This window comes from Physeter macrocephalus, chromosome 4, assembly GCF_002837175.3.
Source record: "Physeter macrocephalus isolate SW-GA chromosome 4, ASM283717v5, whole genome shotgun sequence".
Classification (NCBI taxonomy): Eukaryota; Metazoa; Chordata; class Mammalia; order Artiodactyla; family Physeteridae; genus Physeter; species Physeter macrocephalus.
This window is the reverse complement of record NC_041217.1, coordinates 39,555,364-39,575,572: the sequence shown is the minus strand read 5'-3', so window position 1 is coordinate 39,575,572 and position 20,209 is coordinate 39,555,364. Positions and strand designations below refer to the sequence as shown.

The 20,209-nt window shown below is 56.5% G+C and overlaps 1 protein-coding gene across 5 annotated transcripts; it reads right to left on the bottom strand.

The window, feature by feature from the left end:
- Positions 1–2,202: 2,202 nt before the first annotated feature.
- On the bottom strand, positions 2,203–18,275 carry BLACAT1 (BLACAT1 overlapping LEMD1 locus). Of its 5 annotated transcripts, XM_055084137.1 has the most exons (5): positions 18,219–18,275; positions 17,259–17,379; positions 4,912–4,998; positions 3,497–3,573; positions 2,203–2,586 (listed from the first exon to the last, which is right to left on the bottom strand). In XM_055084137.1, the coding sequence occupies exon 5, from the start codon at positions 2,546–2,548 to the stop codon at positions 2,447–2,449; it is 102 nt and encodes a 33-aa protein (XP_054940112.1). In that variant the 5' UTR covers positions 2,549–2,586; positions 3,497–3,573; positions 4,912–4,998; positions 17,259–17,379; positions 18,219–18,275; the 3' UTR covers positions 2,203–2,446. The 5 variants fall into 5 exon arrangements, 3 of the variants coding, with proteins under 3 accessions (XP_054940112.1, XP_054940113.1, XP_054940111.1); XM_055084138.1 differs by lacking the exon at positions 3,497–3,573; XR_008617063.1 differs by lacking the exons at positions 2,203–2,586; positions 18,219–18,275 and adding an exon at positions 17,954–17,975 and having other exon boundaries at positions 3,239–3,573.
- Positions 18,276–20,209: the final 1,934 nt, after the last annotated feature.

Genomic DNA, 20,209 nt, shown 5'->3' with positions numbered 1-20,209 from the left:
CATTTCCCTGAGAAGGAAACTGAGGGACGATAGATTGTGGGGTGAGTTGGCTAGAAGCTGCTGCTGCCTCCTACTCAGCTGCAGTGTTGGCCTCAGCCTTAGCCCTAGATGCAAACGGGGCCACAGCTTGGAGGCCAAGGGCAGCTGTCTGCAGGTACAGCTGGGCCTTGACCTTGGGACCTCTCCATGTTCCCATAGCAGGGCCTCAAGATATCCAGTATCCCTCCAGAGAACAATGGAGGTCCCCTGGGGGAAGCAGCTCTCTGAACTGGCTCACTGCCAAACCCCTGCAGCTGAAATCCCTGCCAAGGCTGAGAGCACAGGGGAAAGCTCGCGTTCGCCACCCCTCCCGCATATGTTTCCCACTCTCCTGACCTTTCCTCCAGGTGAGCCCATGTGGTCAGGACAGAACACCCAACACCTCTGTCTCCAGGGATACAATTTCATCCTCCACCACAGGAGTGACTTCGCTGGGGCTGCAGCCTCGCAGGCAACTGCTAGAGACGTACCTGGCCTCCAGGTGGGCTCTCCCGCCTACCAAGCGACCCTTGAAAGTGTTTCTGCCCATCTCTTTGCCTCACCGAGGCCTCTACTGTCCAAGAGGCTGAAGAACCAGGGGGTTTTTCTTCTTTCCCTTGTGACCCCACTGGCCTTTATTGCTCCTTCCTCGAGGGAAGGACTTCTGTTTATAATTCTTTGGATATAAAAGGAAATAACAGATTGCAGAAGGATGGGGCTGGGCAGTAAGGGCAAAGGAGGGGGTTGGAGGATGGGAGGAGAGAAATCTTAAGCTGTGCTCTAGCTTTGCAAAGAGGACCTGGATACCACCAAATCCGCCAAAAGCCCAGGAAAGGCCCCTGAGTGTGGGGCTTGAGGGAACAGGCGAAGCCTGCCAGGATAGAATGTGCCCTTGCTTCTGGATGAAACAGTGGAGGAGGTGTCCTGTCCTCCCTAACTACCCAGAGAGGTCCACATTCCAAGAAGAGGGGTACACAGCCCCTCCTGTCCTGGGGCCCTGACCTCCTCTACCCAGGTCACTTGTTATGTTTCAGAAAGGTTATTCTGTCCCTGGATGCCAGAGGGGATGTGACTTTGTTCCCGGGCTGAATTGTTCCTGTGATGAAGTAGAGGGCAGACTTGCTAAAGCTACAGAATCTGCCTAAAGTGTCTCTGCCACTGGCATTGCTGCATGACCTGAGAGGTCCAGGCACAGTGACAGAAGGCCGAGTTTCATCAAAATGGGAGGCAAGGAAGGAAGCGAAGGAAGGAAATGGTTTTTTTGTTTGCTTCCTACCTCCTGGAAATAGGCTGGGAGTGGGGACAGATTCTGACCCTGAAGGTTGCTGGAGGTAAGGAGATTAGGGGACAAGTCAAGGAAAGTCTTAGAGGGCCCCCTCCTCCCAGAGTGTCCCCTAAAGGCACCACATGCCAGCATTTCCCCCTCTATGGCTTCCGAGAAGAGAAGGAAGGGGCAGGTGAGTGAGGCAAGGAGATGGGAGAACAAAGGGAGGGCTCAGTGTAGTCCAGGAAAGGGATCCCCCGATCTGGCCCCGGAAGGCAGTCCCTGAAAAGGGGAGTCAGGGCCTGGGAAAGAGGCCGCCCACATGTGAGCTGCTGCGCAGGAGACATAGTGGAGATGAGTGGGCAGAGAGGCCAGGCTGGAGGGAAGGCTGCTTTCTGGAGAGTGGGAGAGAACAGTGCAGAGGGAGACACAGAGCCTGCTGTGAGCTGGGGCAAGGCGAGGACAGGCGTCTGCCCGGCCTCTCACTGTCCCTGCACAGCCGCGCTACTCACAGCCAGGTGGCCTCCCTCAGGCCTGGCCCAAAGGGACGCTGGGAGGGGACAGACGGTAAAGGACTCATCCCCCGGCCACATTCCTGTGGGCTCGGCTCTGGGCTCTGTGGAGCCTCCTGCCTCAGGTCCTGGCATCCCAGGAGAGACTCCGTCCTGGGCTTGGAGCGGGTATGTCTCACGCGTCTACCTGCCTGAGGCCTCTCCCACGGTCAAGGCTGCTGGGAGTTTCTCTGGCAGAGCAGCCAGTTTCCCATTTAGCAACAGCTCCCCTGGCCCAAGGCAGCGTGTCCCTCATGGGAGTGGTTACCCTGAGCAGAGTCCCAGAGCCCTCGGGACCTCAGGACAGGAAGAAGCTCCGTTCCCGGGGCCTCCCTGGGGCTTCTCAGTCTCTGGAAGGCACATGGCAGGTCCTGGGCTTCCCCTGGTGTGACTGGGGCCTCTCTCCGGGAAGGTCTCAGCATTGGAAACCCAGGGGCAGGAGGAGGCCAGGGCACACAGGAGGCTGATGCTCGCAGGTTAGACAGGGTCAGGTGGTCGGGTCGCCTGGGAAGAGCCCTGGCCAGAAGGAAACTTCCTGCTCCAAGCCTCAGACAGAAGCAGGTGCCTCGGGCCTAGGACCTGCTGGGGGCTGAAGAAGGGGCCCTGGTTCCGCTCACACCGCCGTTTCCCGCTCTCTGTGAACTTCCTCCTTCTTCCTCTTCATCTTGCAGAAACCGTGGAGGCCACAGAAGCAAGCGAAAGTGAACTGGGGCATGCCCTGGGCCAGGCTGGGGGCTGCTCACCAGAGAAGATCTGCAGGGAAAGGCAGAGGAGGAAGAGGGGACAGGAGAAAGGCAGGAGAGAGAAGCAAGCCGGGGTTAACATCCTGGAGCCCTCCTGAGGCTGCCCAGGCCGCGCTAGACCTCTCACACCGGGCGCACCACCAAACAAAGGCCTCTTTGAAACCTCGGTGTTTCCCGGTCCCGGTGGAGTTGATGTCATTCCTCAAGTTGGAGCCTGGGTGAGTCCAGGGTAGGGAAGAGAAGGCCCCGGCTGCAGCCACCTTTGTCCCCCTCCACCCCTCTGCCTCCCCTCGTCACCACACACCTATGCTTGGGAGCAGGAAGCAAGCCAGCTCAAAATAAGCTCTGTCTGGTGCCACCTCGTACAGGTTAGAGGTGGGGGGTTCCCACTGGATCCTTTAGATCACACAGTCCGATAATACAAGTGTGGGACTTTGGGGACCTTGAAGGAAGTCCCTCATCCAGCACAGCCTCTACCCTGACACCTGGAACTGAGTCTCAGATTCCTCCCTTCCCTAACAGCCCCAATTTGTCTGAAATCCTTAGGGAAATCTATAGGGAACATAAGGCACTTCCTTTGACCACTCCGGGCAATACAAATCCCCATCCTCCTCAGTAGAGAACAGACAGCACAGAGTTCTTTTAGCCAACAGGCTATTTTATTGAGCACCTATGCTGGGCAAAGGGGTTGGGAGGTAAGAATATAAGGGTAAGGGTATGCTTTCTTCCCTGGCACAGAAGTCAGTCTGCGGTAGGGGCTGAGGCTCGATTTACCCCAGCTGGGCACGTTGTCCCCCACCTCTGGCTGACACGACCCTCATCACAGGGAGCAGGGGCCCCTCTGGTATCTGCGGCATGGGAGGGGGCTTCAGAAGACCAGCTCTCGGTCTGTGAAAGTTTCCCTTTCTCCAAACACTCACTGAGGTCTCCTTGGCCTCAGCCATCCGCAGATGCCTCCAGCTTACTTCTCTGCCCTTCCTCTGCCCCTGGGCCTGCCCTGGAGGGAGCAGAAATACATTGAAGTCAGCTCCAGCAGGGCAGCCGGGACAAAAGAATGCACACTGCATTGAGGTCACGCCTGCATCCTGGGCCTGGTTTGATCACTTGTCTCTCTGGGAAGAACACCAGGGACAGCCCAGATGCTGAGGGGAAGGGGTTTGGAATAAGGAAGCATGAGCCATGTCCCTGGCCCAGCCCCTCCTACAATAGAGATTGCATAGAATGTCCAATGCCCCAGATGCTAGGCACACCTGCAAAGTGCTTCCATTGTCTTTGAGGAACTTGGCAGGGCCCGGCTGGTGGCTCTCTGGATAGTTCCACAGGCCTGGCCAACCTGGCTCCTTTGGACAAACTTCCTTCATGTTTCTCCAGGCAGAGCTGAGGGCCCAGCTGGTAGGCCCTCAGCAAGCACAGTGCCCACAGTGGAGTGGGTCCTGTCAAGATTCTCCCCTCCCTCCCCCTCTCAGTGTCCTGGTAATCCAGCTAATGACTGTAATTAATAGGTGCAATGCATTTCCAATGGCCAGCTGAGCGGGCAGGAAGCCCAGCTTGAGTCAGCATGGGTCGGTAGACTGGTTATTTAAATACTCGCTTTCTAGCACCATCCACACACCCACTCTCCTGGAGTATATATAGAGAGCAGAGAGCAATCTCCAGGATATATATAGACAGAGCCAAGACACAACTACTATATTTCTAGATCTATCCACCGCAGCTATCTCTGGATCCCTCCCGTGACAAACCTAGAGAAAGACCGGGATCTTAATGGGGGCTTAGGTGGCCTGGGTTCTATTCTTGGCTCTGACGCCGGCATGCTGTGTCACCCTAGGCAAGTGACTGTGCCTCTCTGGGCCTTCATTTCCTCATTTCAGTGTTTCAGGAGATTAATCAAGGTTTAACACTTAGACCCCAAAGCTAAGGGGCTGAAAGGGCACTAGGAATCCTAGCCTGATGAGGAAGAAGGGAGGGCGGGCCGTGGGTTTCCTTGTGATCAGTAATTGTTAACGCATACACTTTCTTTGCTGCAGGAGGTGGGGTATATCAAGGGTACTATCGACAAAGCATTCCCACAACTACAGGAAAAGTATTTGGGGAGGAATCAGTAGGCGCAACACGTTTGATCTGGGGTAGGAATTCACAACTAAAACAAGTCCAGCAGGTAGCTGTGACCATCACTCCCCCATCACCACCCTCACAGTCTCTGGTCCCAGGGTTCAGAGATCCTCTTCCGTCCCCACCCTACTTCCCATCCAATGCCTGCTTTCTTAAAAACAGCAAAATGTACACAAAAACACCCCCTACATTCCCCTCCCCCTTGCCAGGCCAGTGACTGTACCTCCCAGGGATCCTTTGGGGAAGATGAGAACGTGCCGAGTTTTCTGTTCACTGTGACGAGGTGGGGGCTGGGAGAAGGAACCAGGACCTACACATCAGAGGAAAGGAGGGTCAAGTGAAGCCGCTCAAAGCTGGGCTAGGGGCTGCAACCTGGCTCCCGAGATGTATCTGAGAGGTGTATCTGAAAGCCAACTGCCTCACTGGCAGTGCTGGGTCCTTGTTTCTAAGGGCAGAGAGTATACCCAGGGGAGCTCAGGTCTTTGATCTGAATCTCTACCAGGGAGTGGCCGGAGTGACAGGGTCTTCACTGCAAGGTGCTCGACTCCAAGCCCTGGTGGCACAAAGGTCCCTGGGTCAGCCCCTGCACTGGACAGACCTGGGGCAGAGAGCCCCATCCCACTTTCAGGCCTGCTGTGAGCCCCTTCCTTCTCCCTCGGAATTCCTCTGCCCTACCAGCAGGAACCTGGGGACCCCCTTTGCCTGGGCTGTGGTCTCTGCTTCTCTCTCTGCTCTGTGCCCCCTGCCTTATTCTCTTCACACTAGCTGGGGGGCTCCCTGGAGAAGTCAGATCCTGAAGAACCTCCTCTAACTGTTTCTACTTGAGGGGAAAGGGGTCTGAATGTTTGAAATGAACAGTCTGGGGGTCTCAGTGAAGTCAGTGGACTGACTGGGGGCACTCCCCACTCGCCCCCCCCCCACCCCCCTCATCCGTGGTCCGTGCTCGCTATGGAAACTTCCCCTCCCACTCTGCAGCTTTCCCCTCTAACCTTAATTTCCATGCCCAGGAGGGGCGCTAAGGATTTGAAAAACAGCCCCCCAAAACCCAGAATAGGAAGGAAAGGGAGGTGAACACTGGACAAACGGCTGCTATCCCATGGTTGGCTGCCTCTGACTGCAAGCTGTTGGCCCTGGTTTCTTTCGCATCCTCCTCTCTGGCCTGGCCCCAGCTCAGGTCCAGATGAGATGGTATGGGGTATGGGGGCATTAAATATCCTCTGCCAGTCAGCTTTGTGGGGGCCTAGCAGAAGCGCTGCCAGGCCGCAGAGCATCATCCCCAGCCACCAGGAGTTTCTCCAGCCTCCCTGCTGCCCCCTCCCCAAGCCTCTCACCCCCACTTCTCCTCTCTTAGAGGACCCTGAAGACACCCTCCAGGGTCCTCCGATTCTAGCCCCTTCAGCAAAAATGGGGCAGTGGGTCAGACTGCTTGAATGTTGGAAGAACCAAGAGGAAGAAGGGAGTCAGGGCTGGCTAGAAACTAAGATAAGGAAGAAGCTGGGGCTCCAGGCTTGCAGACCACAAACTCCTAGGTGTCTCAAATTTTGGCAACGTCCTTCATCAAAGTGGGGGGCAGTAGGGGTTGGAAGGATAGGGAGATATTTACAAGTGTTGGGACAAGCCTGGAATTCTCTGACAGACAGAAAAGGGACATATTCCTTCCCCTGCCCCCCACCCCAATCCCCTCACCTCCCGAAGCAGAGTAGCTTCCAGCAAGGCCCTCCCACCTTCACTCTGCCCCACCGCCACCTCAGGTAAAGGGCAAAAGAGAAGTGACCCAGAGAGGAGGGGTGCCCTCAGCCTCCAGGACAATGCTGAGCCCCCGCCCCCTCCCCAGCTCCCCTTAGCACCGCGCCTCAGTAATTAAAATATGAATTCACCTTCCCTCCCCGAGCCATTCATCACTGCGAAGGGAAGCAGCTGCGGCTTAGGAGACCGGATTTGGGGGATTAGCTCCGGCGGTGGAGCAGACACACCAGGAGAAAGAATTAAAAAGGGAGTGCATTGGGTTTTCTCTCCCCACCTCCTCCCCTCTCCCTCTCGCTCGGGCCTCCTCGGAGCCTCACACCCCACCCCTTTCCCCAAAGCCTGGCCTCGGTAGGTTTCTGGGAACTGTAGTCTCCAGCACTGTGTTGATAAACAGGCAGGCCAGGGGTGGGTGGTGGTACAAACTACAGATCCCAGGCCTTCTTCCCAGGGTTGGCAACAGCAAAACTGGGCACAGGCTTCCAGTCTGGGAGAAGCCCAGTTCTCCTTGGAGATTAACTCCTTCTTGGCCTGCTTGAGACTGAGTTCCAGCCTCTGGCTTACTGAGTGCCTGGAATCTGGAGCCAAGGTCCCCTCTGCCTTTGATGTCTTGCCTAAGCCAATCCTCCCCCCTTTTCTTGCTTGCCCAGTGATGGAGAAAGAGGGAAACTGCCCCCACCTTTCAAAATTACAAGGGCAGCCTCGCATTTACCAGTGGTTCTGGGGGACTTGGGGGCCTTGGGAGCTCAAGGGGTCAAAACACTAAAAGTCTTGAAATGTCTTTACCCTGGCTTCCAGGGGCTTCCAGGGTCTTCCAGGCCTGCTTGTCTGAGGCTGGACCATCACAAGCGTGACTGGGGTCATCAGCTTGACATGGTGACGTGGTGGTCCAGACCATCAGTGCTATAAGGGCCCCAGAAGTCAAACGTTAAACGTTAATGCCATCCCCTTCTAAAGATGGGAGAGAGATTTTTTTCAATAGTCTTTGCAGAGTTTTAGCAGTCCAACTCCATTTCCATGGGACGAATACAACCAGAAAGATTCACTCGAATCACAGCAGTGTTAAACACCGGCCTACTCTCCCAAGGGAGGCCTTATGCTGGGTATCTCTGAAGACTGTGAAAAAGACTTAGATGGCTCAGAATATTTTAGGTTTCAGCTGTCTGCAGGCAGGTGACAGGATATACGCAGCCCTCTGATCTGTGAATCCTCCGGGAGGGGGCATGAGGCCAGCTTGCCTATTCAATTCAGTTCAACAATTATGTGAAATACATAACTGCATATCTCCTCTAGGCCTGCCCCAGTGGCAGTGGTCGAGTCAAAGAAGAGAAAGGAGCTGCAACTTTTTAACCCCAGAAGCACCCCAGGCCCAGGCGCAGCAAGGTAGGACTGTCTCAGGTGAGTTGTGGGCTTGGTCTTATGCACCTGCTTGTGGCAGCTGACTGCTTTTACCCCACCCACCTGTTCTCCTAGTTCACAATTTATTCAACAAACATTTACCCAGCAACCCCTACTGAGAGCCTTGCCTTGCTGGAGCTTCAAGGAGGCATAATAATCCTTGAAGGGGTCATCTGTCCCTTTCTTCCCAGGCCCAGCCCAGGGCCGGGGCCTTCCTGGCAAACTGTGCAACAGGATTCCTGGGAGGGACCCAGCTGTAGGCAGGAAGGGGGCACTGCTTCAACCTGACTTTTCAGTTAGGACATGGGGAGCTAGGGGGAGCAAATCAGGTGCCTGGATGTCCTCGTAGGAATAGGATAGGCTCATTCTGAGCAGGGGTGAGCAGCAGGACAAGGAGAGAGGTGGGGGAAGGTACCAGCCACCTCTGATCTCTGGCCAAGAGAACCCGGAGGGAAAGTGGGAAACCCTGGCAAATTCTCACCCCTGTTCTTGCACCATCTAAGCTGGGGCAAGAGGGGAAGTGGCTTGGATGAGCCCCAGCAAAAACCCAGCTGGCTCAGGCTTTCTCTTTGCTTCTCCTATTGTTTTCATTTTTCCCCCCTCTGCTCCTGCTGGAAAAGGAAAACCTGTGATGGACAAAGGGTGATTAGAGTTGGACCATAGGGCCATTTGTGGACATACATCCAATAGAGACCTGGTGAGAAGAGGCCCTGGTGTGAGAACAGCACTTTCCCATGCATCTGCCTGTTGGCTCTCCCAACACCCAGCATGATGTGGCAAGAGCACAGATTCGAATTCCAGCCCTGCCTCTTTCTAACCATATGAACTTGGGGCAGTTTCTTAGCTCCCTTGTGCCTCAGATTTCCCACCAGTAAAATGGGAAAATGATAGTATCCTTTTCACAGGGCTGTTTCCAGGATTAGATGAGTCAGTACAGGTGAGACAGATAGAATCATGCCTGGTAAATGTTGGCAGGGGAAATTAAGAGCTCTGAGACATTCTAAGTAACTTGCCTTCCGATTCTCAGTACCAAATATAGTACCCTCTGATTCTTCAGTGGTCTTAGGCAGACAGGGGCCTGGAAGGAAAGGGGAGGCGAGGGTTGTTCCTCTGCTGCTCTAGCCAGACTGCCTTATTTGCATCTGCTAGAGTCTTCCAGGATGGCTGGGATGGAGTTAGGCAGATTTAAACGTGAGAGCAGAAATAGGCTTGGGGAGCTCGGCCAGATGAGTGCCAGGCAGGAAGGAATAGGGAGAGCAGGTACCATTCACAGACCCAGAAGGGGGGACGCAAATGACTGGGCGGCAGACCAGAGGCTGGGGACCCTGGGCTCCAACTTGCAGCCCATGGGGAGCAGCTGCCTTGCTAGTTTCACTCTGTTGCCTGAGCTCTCTCATTTCAGCCACTGAGAAGTCCCGAGGTCTCTCTCACACAGAAAAAGGTTGAGGATTCCGAGCTGACCACAGAGACATGAGCAAGGCCGAGAAGCGGAGGCTGTCCGGGAGGCACCGAGCAAAGGCCTGAGTGCTGTGCTGTGTGGTCCAATGCCCCTGACTCCAGCCCCCAAAACTCTGATGCAAGACAGGCCTCAGTAACTTGGCAAGGGGGAAGGAACCAACTCAGAAATCCCAGCACTCCCTGAATGTTTCCCTCCAGCCTAAGGGAATTTCCCTCTGGAATCACTCATCCAGCCTCTTCATCTCAGAGTGAGAGACCAAGTCCAGAGAGGGGAAGTGACTTGGCCAAGGTCACACAGCCTAGCCTCGATCCCGGGTTACCAGATCCCCTGCATGCACAGCCCCCAAGCGGAGCCCCCTTTGGTGCCCCCTTTGTGGCTGCCTCCTAGCCTGGTCCTGGGGGGAGATGCAGGTGCTGCAGGAGTAGGAGCACGCCCCTCACTGTAGCCCATGGCTTTTAGCCCTACATGAGTTTGGAACAGTAATCACATAGGAATGAAAAGCCATAGGCCACAGCAGAGCTGAGGGGGTCCAGCGGCAGGAATCTCAAAAGGACGCAGGGAGCTGTGGGTACCTGGGGAGCCCTCACTCACCTTCCCACCAACCCCACCCACACACCCACACTGCCTCCCTGGGAGTACCCGGCCCCCCAGGTCACATTCTCTTACCATCCCCCACCACCTGCCCGGGCCCCTGAAGCATTAAAGCCATCTCAGTAATGAGTTTCCAGTTCTTGCCCTACAAAAGCCCCGCACAATGGGCCTCACTCCGGGGTATGAGGAGGGGTGGCTTCCTGGCCATAAAGGACCTCCTCAAATTTCCTTAAGTAGCCTCCAGCCCCCCGCCCAGGGTCCTTAACTACCTCCTCCTCTAGAGAATAAGGCCGGATCTTTTCAAAGCTACTGCTGCCGGTGCCCAAGACCAGCCCCATATTAGGCTCTCTCCTTACAAAGCTTAACCCTTTCTAGTCCAGCCACAGGAAGCAAAGAGGGCCGAGGAAGGCCTGGGCTTAGAGGGGTGAACGAGTTTCCTGAGCACCCCCAAGGCTGGGGGCTGGCCTGCACTTCCTAGACTAGTCCAGGTGGCGACCAACTGCACCCATTCTTGCATGACACAACAAGGGCGGGAGCGGTCGGAAGGATCTCTGTCTTCAGACCTAAGTGGAGGCAGGAAAAGGGCCTGACCTTGAAATCCCCACCAGCTGAGGGCAGCCAGCTTTGGAGCCATCCCTGGGCGATGCCGTTGGGGGAGGGGTGCTTGGTGCCCCGCCTCCCTCGTCGGCAGGATATGGTGGTTGGTACAGGCACCTCTAGGACTAGGGTGAAGAGCTGAGTCGAGGTGAACCAAGGTCTCAGGACCCTGGAAAAGATGTGCTCTAAGCACAAGTACTGTCTCTTCACTCCCTCTCCCGTGATGCGTCAGTTGTGGGCATGCATCAGCCTCGGAGAAAAGGAGTTCAGGGAAGCCCCAAGGGATTCAGATCCCTGCGCGTGGCCTTGACCTCTCTCAGGGACCCCCAACAGAACGGTAAGAGGCCTTAGGACCAGATCAGGCCCCAGCTCTGCCAGGGTGCAGCTGCAATCCCCACCTGAGCCCTCCCCCCACCTCAGAGGCCCTGGATCTCTGCAGGACCCAGGCTGGAGCAACCTCCTTCAACTGGGCCATGCACACTCCCCAGCAACACCACACAGCACAGCCCAGTCTTACTCAAACTTAGGGCCAAACTACCCGCCTGAACTTTGGGTCATCGGCCCCCAACCCCAGAAGCCTTTGGTTTTCCTTCCCTTCCTCTCCCATGGGTCCCCAAACCCCAGACTCGGGACTTGTAAAACACCGTGGGCTCCAAGCAGAATGACCACAGTCCCCTCCCAAGGGACACTGCGCTCTGGGCGGGGGTCCAAGGGGCTGCTCACCTGGTGGGCCCAGCGAGGGCCCCTCTCCCTCGCGGTCTCCCTCACATTCCCGCAGAGCAGAGCCACTTCCTGACTTCCAGGCAGCCACTCACTCCTCCACTTACCCCCAGAAGCTCCAGGCCCAGCCCTGAGGGGGCAGGCCTCCTTCCTCTTCCCGCCCACCACTGGCCGGGTCTGAGCTGTGCCCAACTCAACTTGACTCACTAGTGAAGACCTGGCCGCCCCTCCCCCAGCCGGTAGCCGGTGGGTGAGGGCAGGCCGGGCAGGCAGGGGAGGTCAGGTATTCCTTCAACCCTGACTTGGGCCTGGGTAACAAAGGTCTCATTGAGCCTCTGGCTGTCTGGTTGGTGAAGCACAAACCTCTTGTATCTACTCGCTTTTGATCTCACTCCCTCTGAGCCAGCCATGTATTACTCACGTCCCCCTGCTGGGCTATTGGTGTGGAGGGGCTGTTTTGTCTCCTCCCTCCCTCCCTCCCCATCTCTTTTCTCTCCTTCCTTCCCCTGCTGCTCCCCTCCAGCGTTTTTATGGTTTAATTTTTGGCAGGAGACCTGAGGCGGCTGCCTGGAGGCCCCCTCTTCTGCCTGACTGCCCCTCCCCATCTCTGCAGGCCTAGCTCCTCTCCACGCTCCCCCAGCCCCCGACTCTGTGTCCCTCCACATCCTCTGCTCCCGCACTCGACCCGCCTTCTATTTCGAAGACCTCAGACCGGTCTGGTCCTTCCCTCGGATTCCTGGCCGCAGCTGGGATCCAATCCTGGCTTCCAGGCCCTGAGCACAGGAAAGGGTCAGCCTGCCTGCCAGCCCCAGCCCACCTGACAAGCCCAAGGAAGCTCCAGAGCAGGGCAGCCTCTCTCCATGATGTTTCTGGGGCCAGAAGGACTGGAGGGTGAGGGGCAAGAACAGCTATCAAATCTCAGGTATTAACCTGTCCAAGACCTCCTTGGAATGTGGAGTAAGGGAAAGAGGTCACTAGCCCTCACCTCCTTTTCTGCTTCCTCCAGTCTTTTTTTTTTTTTTTTTTTTTGGCGGTACACGGGCCTCTCACTGCTGCGGCCTCTCCCGTTGCGGAGCACAGGCTCCGGACGCACAGGCTCAGTGGCCATGGCTCACGGGCCCAGCCGCTCCGCGGCATGTGGGATCTTCCCGGACCGGGGCACGAACCCACGTCCCCTGCATCGGCAGGCGGACTCCCAACCACTGCACCACCAGGGAAGCCCCCTCCAGTCTTGAGAATCTGCTTTCTAGTGAAAGGCTACCACTTGGTAAGAACCCCAAGGATTCACCCTCTCAAGCTAGGACCCCCCCACAACCCACCCCAGTTCCTGTCTCCTCTGTGGCTGCCTCTGAGCCCTTCTGCAGCTCTGCTGAGGGTGAGGACTGGGTGGGGCTCAGGCAGCTCAAGGAGCAGTGCATATAGGCCACCCCACAGGGTCACTGGTATGACCTCTCTCTGGCTTCCCTGGTCCTGCTCCCCAGGACAGGCCACTCCAGGGAAAGAGACAGTCACCTTTGAGGTCTGAGCTCTCCATGGAAAAGCCAACAGATGCTAAGAATTCCCATGCTAGTGACCCCAGAGAGCCCTGCCAGGTCCCCCATGCCTACCAGCTGTGGCCACCTCTCCACCTCTGGGAGTTTCCACCCCTCCCTGGCCCCCAGGTACTCCCATTCAGCTGAGCTGAGGATTTGGGAAACTTCTGCCCTGACAGAGGCCCCATTCTTCCTGCTGCTGGCTCCCATTGTCCCTCATGACTCCACACATTCTTGGGCCTCTAATGAGAAGCCGAGACAGCCCTTCCAGCCCTGCTGTTGTTGTCAGCACAGCCTGGGCCCAGCCACCAGCCTGTGGCAGGAGTTGGGGGGTGGGAGTGGAAACAAGAGGGAGTAAATGGAGGTTGGAGACAGAACAGAGGAGGGGAGGAGACAACTGGGAGAGACAGAACAGAGACGCTGAGAGAAATTGTGAGAGGAAAGGAAGTGATATAGGAGAAAAAGGGAAAGGAACTAATATTTTACTGAGTGAAAACTGTGTGTCATGCACATGCTAGGCCCCTGTTATTTATAATCACTAGGTTAATGCAAACACTATCGTTATTATTCCCATTTGGTAGATGAGAAAACTGAGGCTTGCAGAGGCTCGGTGGGCATTTTGCTCTTAGAGAAGAGGGCAGGAGAAGGCAGAGAGAGAGAAAGGAGGGAGCTGGCAAAGGAAGAATGCTGACCACGAGGAAAGTGGAGGATTGCAGTGGAAAACAGGCAGAACAGGAGGAAGCAGAGAGGGATGGGGGAGCCGGCTGATGGCTCGTGAAAGCAGACCTGAGGTATTCCTGACCTCCTGCCCTCCCCTCAGGGTTGTCTGCCTGACTGGAGAGCAGACACCCTGAGGCCCTGCAGGTGTGCCGTCCCCTCTCCACTAATAAGTTCCTTGATGCCCACACATGCCGGAGAACAGAAGTCCAGCCTGGAAACTGAAGCCTGTTTCACTGGAGAATAGGCTGCAGCAGCTCCCGTTCTGGAAGCCCCCGGACCCACCATTCCCTTCGAGGGCACACAGTCACCCTGGATCTCAGCCTACATCAGGGCACTGGGGCTGGAGATGGTTCCAAGCTGAAGGTAAGCCAGCTGGGGGACGCACTCTTTTGCAAAGAGAGGAGTAGGGACGGGGCCGGTGGGCCACTCACTCTCCAGAGAGAAAGCCACAGAGGAAGGGGCGAGGGGTGCAGACTGGGCTCAGCCCGAGAAAGGACTGGAAAACTAGAACTGCTCCAGTGCGGGCCAGTGTGCTCCCTGCCACTGAAGGGTGTCAAACACAGGGTGTACAACCACTTCTCAGACCAAGGCCAGGCACACAGCAGGTGCTCAGAAATAGAACACTAGTGTGGAAGGGGTTTTTGCACCTGGAAGTAAGTTAGAGCAAAACTTACGTCCCGCCAACTCCAAGACAATGAATCTACATTGGAGCTGACTTCTCCTCTCAGAGCTTTTCATAGACTTTTGTACTTTTGGGGGGCAGCGTGGAGCCCAGCAGCCCTGCCTCTTTGTCCATAGTGGCAACAAATCGGGACATTAGGAAGGTACTGAAAAGGAGGCACTCACTCTCACCTGGAAGAGAGTAAACCGGAAGCATATCCACGATTATAAGGATGTTGGCTGAATGATATGGTTATGGATTTGTTGAATGGAGGAATGAATGAATGATGAAGCTTTTGGGAACAAGGGCAAGAGATATCTAGGTTGCCCCATATTTCAGGCTTTGTGTGTGCCTGGAGCGCCCTCATGCCTGTACTCTCTGGGAGGAGGGTCCTTGTACTGGAGCAGATTGTGGGTAGGAAACACACCCTGGCATCTGACTCCACCCACAGAGGATGGGGGGCGAAGTGGTGTTGAAACTTCAGAGGAGCCTTAGGGGGTTTGATTCTGCTGCCTCTGTCCTAAACAGGCTTCCAGATTTGGAGTTGCAATTGGACTGTTGCAGTCCCTGGCACAGAACTGACCCAGGAAAAGACTAGTTCCAGATGGACCTGGAAGTTTCCCATATATTGTCCTCCAGACCTGAGCCAGACCAGTGGTGTGCTTGCCACCAAGAGCAGGATGACCATCCTATTTCTGGACCCCTAGGTAGTAGCCTTCCCCATGGCTCAAATTTCCTGTTTCCCAGCTTCATGTCTACTTCAGAGTATGATCAGCTCAGGTTCCTGCTCAGTCACTGACTTAGGAGCCCCAGCCCCACTCTGGGAGGGGGGTGGGGCACAGGGGGTGCTGCTCCACTGAGCAAGAAAGCAGAGAGGTCAGGCAGGAATTTTCTTTTTCCCAAAGGCTTTTCTAGTTGTCTCAGGAGCCTCAGTTCTGAGCCTTCTCAGGCAAACAGAGAGAGCTCCTTGCCTGGCGGCAGGGTCCCTGGGCTCTTAAGGTAGGAGAAGGGAGACCTGGTGATAGCCTCAGGCAATGAAGGCAGAGAGAGACTAGGGAAGGAGAGAGCCTGGGCAGAAGCTGGGGGCAGGAGGTGGTCCCTACAGGCTTAACACCTCCAGCGCCTGCCTCTGATCTCTACTAAGCTCCAGTGCTGGGCTGGGAGAGGGAGAACACAGGGAAGCACTTGTGTCACCAGAATCCAGCCTCCCCAAGCACAGGACCCCGGCCACAGTTTTGCCTCTTAGAGCAGTCAAGCTGTTAAAGAAAAATACAATAACACGGGTCATTGGCAAACTCTCATTCGTTTCAACCTGAGCAGTTTGTTAATGTCAAAAGGTTCCAGTGCCTTGCCCAGGCCCTATTCCTCCCCTGACCCCTTTTCTCCTATGCCCTCCTCAACTCACATAGGGCAACTGTGGTCCAGTCTAAAGAATTACACAGCTGGGCTCTTCCAAGCCCCAGTGCAGTACCTCTCAAAGGAGGAGGCAAGCAGAGATGAAGGGTGGGGAGAAGGTCTTCGGGCAGTCCCTCATTTAGCAAACATGCACTGAGCACATACAGTGGGACAGGCACTGTGCTGGGTACTGGGAGACAGCACTCACTAAGGCACGGCCACCAAGCAGGCAGTCCAGTGGCAAGACAGGCCTAGATATGGATGTATATGATTGCATTCAGAGCAGTCCTACAGCCCTGCCCCTGGTCTTCCCCACCAACCAGAACCTTCACAATGCCTTTTGGGGGTTAAACTGAACTTGACCCTTCCCCCTATTTGATGGTCAGTCCTTCCTCTTCATGCCTTTAGGAGAGTGGCCTCAGCTGGGTATTCTGTGTGTGTGTGTGTGTGTGTGTGTGTGTGTGTGTGTGTGTGTAAGGTAGATCTTCCTCTTTCTCCTGACTGTACCAGGCCCCATGGCATAATCGGGAGTTGGACCTGAGTGACAGAGACAGAAGCGGTTCCCAGCCCCAAGCCCCAGCTGTGTCCTCCTGGAGGATGTAAGTAGGGTTTGCAGGCCACCAAAACTGCTCCCCAAGGGGGCTTCTTAGAGGACAATCAATTCAGAGCTTTCTGATCCTGGGGCTCCCATCTCGGCCTCAGAAGAGCCGAATTTCTCTCCAAAGTCAGCTTAAGGCTTACTTAAGTTGGGCTAGGTTGTTCACTGGCAGATGAAGGTACATTGAAAAACCACCAGGAAAAAGTAAATTCAAACCTGAAGAAGAAATTGTCAATGAGGGTTTAGAGGAGAAGAGCAGGATACTAGTGCTTCCAAAAGAAGGCTGTGGAATGTCGGTCAGGAAGGGAGGGCTCTCCCTCCAGCCCCCAGGCGCCCTCTCCTGACCAGTTTGGTAGAGGCAGGGGCTGGTGGCCAGCCAGGTTCCCTAGGGGCACCCTGTCACGGACCCTTTCTCAGGAAAGGGAGCAGCCATCCTCTCCATAGCTGCCTCCCCCACCCCCAGCCAGGCCAGTGTTCCTGCTCCCTGGCTCGCCTCCAGCTCCAGCCCCTCTAAGGATGCCAGGGCCCTAGGTTGAGGAAGGAGGTGGGCGAAGGACCTAGGGCTACGAGTTGATGGTTTTGCCCAAGGAAATGGCTTCTCCAGCCTCCCAAGCTGGCTCCTGAGGACTTCTGCCCCAGGGGTACCGGACACCTCTGCTTTTCCCGTCTCAGTGCCAAACAAATGCACAGGTGTCACAAAGTCCTGATCCCCGCCTCGTTTATAGCCCCTTCTCCGTCCCACCCCATACCACGGGGTAAAGGAAAGCGGGGAGGCACCCAAAGCAGGTCTCTCCCAGCCGGGAGAGGGAGACTCGGCTCCCTCCCGAACCAGGGCTCTAGCTTCCATCTCACACTCCCCCCCCTGAATCCCACCAGCAGCAAAGACCTTTAAAGGGAACAAAGACAATGGGGTCGGAGTGGGGGGCTTCCCTTCGGCGGACCTGGGGCGGCAGGTTGACGCAGCCTGAGGCTTGTCAGAGCTGGCTTTCAGGTGAGTGCCTGAACCCGCATCCTGGGGTCCGCCCAAGGCTCAAGGACACCTCATCGCCCAGCCAAACCACCCCCGGCGAAGAGGAGGGTCCTCAGCCGCTCGGCCCTCAACCCGGCCCAGGGGTTTGCAGCACTTTTGGCCTATTTGTTTTCGCTCAGTACTCACAGTTCGGATGCTAAGCCGTCTCCTCTCTCGCACTCACTTCCTTTGTCTCTTTCTCTCTCTCTCTCTCCCTCTCCAATCTCTTTCTCTCTCTCTTCACTCCTTGTCTGATTCTCTGCTGTAGCTTCCAGTGGAGAAAAATAATTATTCTTCTCAATGGGTTCGCACGGGGCGCACGCACACACACGCGCGCGCGCACACACACACATACACACACCGCCGTGGTACCCAATCAATGCACAAATCTTCGGGGTCCCTTTAACCTCTGCGGATGCTCCGGGAGTTAATTATGAAGCCTATTTCGGCGCAGCATAAATATGCATTAAGGTATGAAATGACAACCGATGCGCTGAACTTCAGGGAATTGGCATTTAGACAGACTTCGTCTCGCCGCCTCCCATTCCCTCCATAGCCCCACGAGCCACCTTCGCAGCCTCGCCCCTTCCCCGGGCTCGCAGTAGCCATCGCGAGCGCCCACCCCGGGGCCAGGGGGCAACGTAGCGGCGTCGGCGCCGCTGTCGGTGCCCGGAGACCCCCTGGTGCGCCCCCTGCGGTCGGGGCAGATCCTTTGCGGGAGGTTCCACTCCCCCAACATCCGCGGGCCCGGCCCAGGCCAGCGCGCCCCCCCGTACAGTGCCTGTCTAACAACAAACTCCGAGCTCAGTCCTTTGAGAAGCTGGCGAGAGCGGGACGGCTACCTGCTCGCTCGCCCGAGTTCCGGGCAGAGCGAGAAAGACCCGGGACGCGATTCAACTCCCCTTCGGGCACAGTAGCCTGGCGCCCTCGGGTCCCGCCACCCCCGGCCGGTCCCGACCCGCACACGCAGGCATGCATTTGCACACGCGCGCGCACACAGGCACGCACACACAGATGCACACACTCGCACACAGACACTCCCGCGCGCGCTCACGCCCGCACACACTCAGGGTTATAACAAAGGAAGAGGGGGCAGCGCTGCCTTACTTTTTTCTTTCTCTTCTCCTCTCTTTGGCAGCCCCCCAGCCCCGGGGTCGGCGTGCCAGACCCCCCCACCCAGCCCTCCGCGCCCCCCGACGGCAGCGGGCGGCCGGCATTCCGGAGCAGCGCGTCCGCAACTTCGCGCCCAGGCGCCCGCGCCTCGCAGCCCGGCGGGCGGGAGACAAAAGCTGCGGCGCCGCCAGAGGCCGCGCGGCCAAGGTGTGCTCGCTAATTGTCAGGAAATGTGTGTGTGTGCGCGCAGGGAGCCGGCAGGGGCGGGGAGGGGGCGGCCGGCGGGAGGGGAAGAGAAGAAGAGGAGACTCCCCCCTGCCCAGCCCCCGCCACTCGCCAGCGCCCGGCACCCGAACCGGGATTAGAGAATAAATTATCTGCTCTCTTCTCATTGGGCTGTGGCTGAGGACGCCGTCGGCGGCGCGGGGCTGGGAGCTCGCCCGGCTCTTTGCATTCACCGCACAGCTCCGGCTCGCCTCGCTTCGCGGGCGCCGAGAGCCCCAGGCCTCGGCTCCAGACGCCAGAGGACACCAGCAGGCTGGCCGCGCCGCCCCTCCCCCGCTGCTCGGCTCGGCCCGACCCCTCTCTCATCCCAGTTCTGGCTGGTGTCTTGGGGACGGGGAGACTGGGGAAAAGAAGCCCAGAGGGTGGCGATCTCCGAGTACCCTACCCCTTCGCTCCTTTCACCTCCTCCCCAGAAAGGCGAGGGCAGCTGGGGTCAGTCACCTGAGCCAAGCCCACCTCAATGAGAGAGGACTCTGAGAGCCCTTGGAGAGGATCCCTTCGATGACTAAGTCCCCTCCCTTGGGGCCATCTCCTGCCCTCCACACTGCAACAATAACATGGAGGAGATGGCACTCAGGCTGTTTGCTTTCTCCTCTCTCCAGCCCCATCAGCTCCTGCCTAATCCTGCTCCCCATTTCCTGGGCCTTCTGTTGGCCAACCTGGGAAGACAGCTCATTAACTCACTGCAAAGGAAATGCCCTCTGGTTCAAAGCAGTTCCCTGCCAAGAATTCACTCATTCATTCCTTCAGCAAGCAAGCAATGCTCAGGACCACCCCTGTGCCACAATGTGGGCAAGGCACCAGGAATATAAAGGGAAAAGATTCAGGTGAGACAGTCATGTAAAAAAAATAGAACCAGAACTGTGTGAGAGGTGCTATACCAAGACAGAGGCAAGTTTTGAACCCAAAGGTAGGAGTGACTAACTTCAGACATTTATTCAACAAATACTTTAGCATGTCGTAAGTGCTAGGATCTATGCTGAGCATTGGGGATACACAGGCTAACTGATGGGCTTGCTGCCCACTTCCCTGGAGCTGACAGGCTGGTGGACAAGATGGATACTGACTGGTGTGATAAGAGTTAATCAGGAGACACTGGGGGTAGGGTGGAGATGGTGAATAGCAGGGGCTCTTAATCTACTCTGGGGAGTCCAGAAAGGCTTCTCTGAGGAAATGAGATCTAAGTGGAGGCCTTAAGGATGAAAAAGAGATAGCTAGGTTAAGATGGGCTGGGAGGGGCACCGGAAGAATTCTGGGCAGAAGAAACTTGGAGAAAAGCCCTTGATCTGCTGGTAACGGGCCCTGAAGAAGGAAGGTAAATGTCCACCGTGCAGAGAGGGAGGTGGGTCTGAAGACTCAGACCCTACAGGCTAATGTTCTGGAAAAGGCTCACTTGTGTGTTGTTTCTCATTCTAGGCCAACCCCACACCCTACCCCCATTTTACTTCCAGTCACTGTCTGCTGCAACTGGACTAACTCTGTGCCTGCTAAAGACAACCCTGAAATAAAGAACATAGATGGGGCTTACCTGGTGGCGCAGTGGTTGAGAGTCCGCCTGCCGAGGCAGGGCACACGGGTTCGTGTCCCGGTCTGGGAGGATCCCACATGCCGCGGAGCGGCTGGGCCCGTGAGCCATGACCGCTGAGCCTGCGCGTCCGGAGCCTGTGCTCCACAACAGGAGAAGCCACAGCGGTGAGAGG

Coding starts and splice junctions, on each gene's coding strand:
- BLACAT1 (XM_055084136.1), bottom strand. CDS start 7,329: ATGGTCTGGACCACCACGTCACCATGTCAAGCTGATGACCCCAGTCAC. Junction 4,999..7,217: donor GGAAGCCCCTGGAAGCCAGG/GTAAAGACATTT, acceptor TCTGATGTGTAG/GTCCTGGTTCCTTCTCCCAG. Junction 3,574..4,911: donor CCCCAAAGGATCCCTGGGAG/GTACAGTCACTG, acceptor TGCTCCCTCCAG/GGCAGGCCCAGGGGCAGAGG.